Source organism: Bison bison, unplaced genomic scaffold (assembly GCF_000754665.1).
Source record: "Bison bison bison isolate TAMUID 2011002044 unplaced genomic scaffold, Bison_UMD1.0 scf7180017864223, whole genome shotgun sequence".
Taxonomy (NCBI): domain Eukaryota; kingdom Metazoa; phylum Chordata; class Mammalia; order Artiodactyla; family Bovidae; genus Bison; species Bison bison.
This window is the reverse complement of record NW_011494795.1, coordinates 1,870,673-1,872,393: the sequence shown is the minus strand read 5'-3', so window position 1 is coordinate 1,872,393 and position 1,721 is coordinate 1,870,673. Positions and strand designations below refer to the sequence as shown.

The 1,721-nt window shown below is 56.8% G+C and overlaps 1 protein-coding gene across 1 annotated transcript in view; it reads left to right on the top strand.

Annotated features, from left to right (window-relative positions):
* Positions 1-231, top strand: part of GRID2IP (glutamate receptor, ionotropic, delta 2 (Grid2) interacting protein) — a 32,845-nt gene extending 32,614 nt beyond the window's left edge. The window contains exon 21 of the mRNA XM_010845784.1: positions 121-231. Coding sequence (XP_010844086.1) covers positions 121-231 — 111 coding nt within the window. The remainder of the gene's footprint in view (positions 1-120) is intronic.
* The last annotated feature ends 1,490 nt before the right edge of the window (positions 232-1,721 follow it).

Here is a 1,721-nt window from a genome sequence, read left to right as displayed (position 1 = left end):
CGCGGGGCCGGAGCCTGCGCGCCGACTCCCCGGTACGGGTGAATCACCCGCCGACTTCCCGTGCTTCCTTGTTCCCCTCACCCCCGTCCTGCCCGTCCCCGCCCCGCTCTCGGCCCTCAGGACATCGGGGTCCGGGGAGGTGGGGACACCGAGGGCGGTGTCCGCGCACTAGGGCAGCCACTTGGCCTGACGGTGCCCGGCCCCAAGCACGGACGTCTGAACCTTTCCTGAGCCTGCTCGGATCGCGCCCAGGAGACTTTCTCACGGAGCACAGAGCCCGCAGACCTCGGACTTTGGAGGCGGAGGCAGATGCCCTTGAACAAGCCACACCTGGGGCTACTTGGAAGAAGGCTGGTGCCGGCTGGAAGGGGAACCCCAAGTGCATCCCTGGGGCGGGGTGGGGGAGGGGAGTGAGCGCCTAGGATCCGCCTCGGAAGCCGAAAGAGGCTGGAGTCCACTGCAGCCCAGAACCGAGGCAGGCATGCTGGAGAGCAGCTGGGCAGAGATACAGGCAAGGATTCAGAAGATCCTTTATGGTAGATTGCAGAATTGAGGTATTATCCCACCGAGAAACTGAAATCCAGTTTAGAAGTGGTCACTTGGAAGTGGGGAGACTGGGAGCAGGATGGGGACGTTAAGTAGGGGCTGAGAGAACAGAAAGGTGTTTAGGTGATGGATAAACAGGACTTGGTGGCCGGTTGCCAGGCTTCTGTCCTGGGTGGGTGGTGGTGATGTTCCCTAGAACAGGTCGCGTTCAGGCAGTAACCCCATCTGGGACAGCTCTGGGGTCCCAGAGTCTGTTTCACACGTGTATCTTGGGATGCAGCGGGGAGTTACCTGGATGCTGGGAGCAGGGCAGGTGCTGGGGACACCGTTTTCCTTTCTTGGTTCCATCCTTTCCATTCTCCGGTTGACAAGCCCTGGGTTGGCAGCTTCCAGCTACCTCTTGCCCCGACTTTCTTCCAGAGAAGCCTGGAATGGGCTTTGGAGCCCATTCTTTGGGCTGTTCTTTCTCCCACCATGACTGAGTAGCTGGTGTTGCCCCTGGACAGCGTTGGGGACCCATTCAGTTCTTCCCAGTCTCCCACCAGCCCCGTCTTTGAGACCACGTATGTTCTTTCTTCGTTTCCCACTAACAGCCACTTTATAGAAATGTCTAAACCGAGCTGTGTGATTCAGGTGGGGGATATGCACCCAGAGGTGGCTCGTGGAGGGCATTTCTCCCCAGCAGCTCAAGCTGGATAAGTTTCGTAAGTTCCCAAAGCCTTTGAGAAGGGCTTTGAGAAAGGTGTCGTAAGGTCCATTAAAATACACGTGTGAGGTCTGTAGAGACTAGAGATTGCACCGGCTATGAACAGACATGACCCTCCAGGCCCTGTATGGCATTTTTCCTGCAAACTAGAAACCTCTCCAGGTATATCCAGCCCCATGCCAGGGGACCCAGGTTGACAAGCCAATCTCTAGCTGGGTTTTCTCCCTACAGTGCTTTGTATGTGCATGCTCAGTTGCTCAGTCGTGTCTGACTCTTTGCCCATGGACTGTAGCCCACCAGGCTCCTCTGTCCATGGAATTTTCCAGGCAAAAATATGGGAGTGGGTTGCCATTCCCTTCTCCAGGGGATCTTCCCGACCCAGGGATCGAACCTAGATCTCCTGCATTGTAGGCGGATTCTTTACCGTCTGAGCCACCAGAGAAACCTATAATGCCTTGTAGCTGTTACT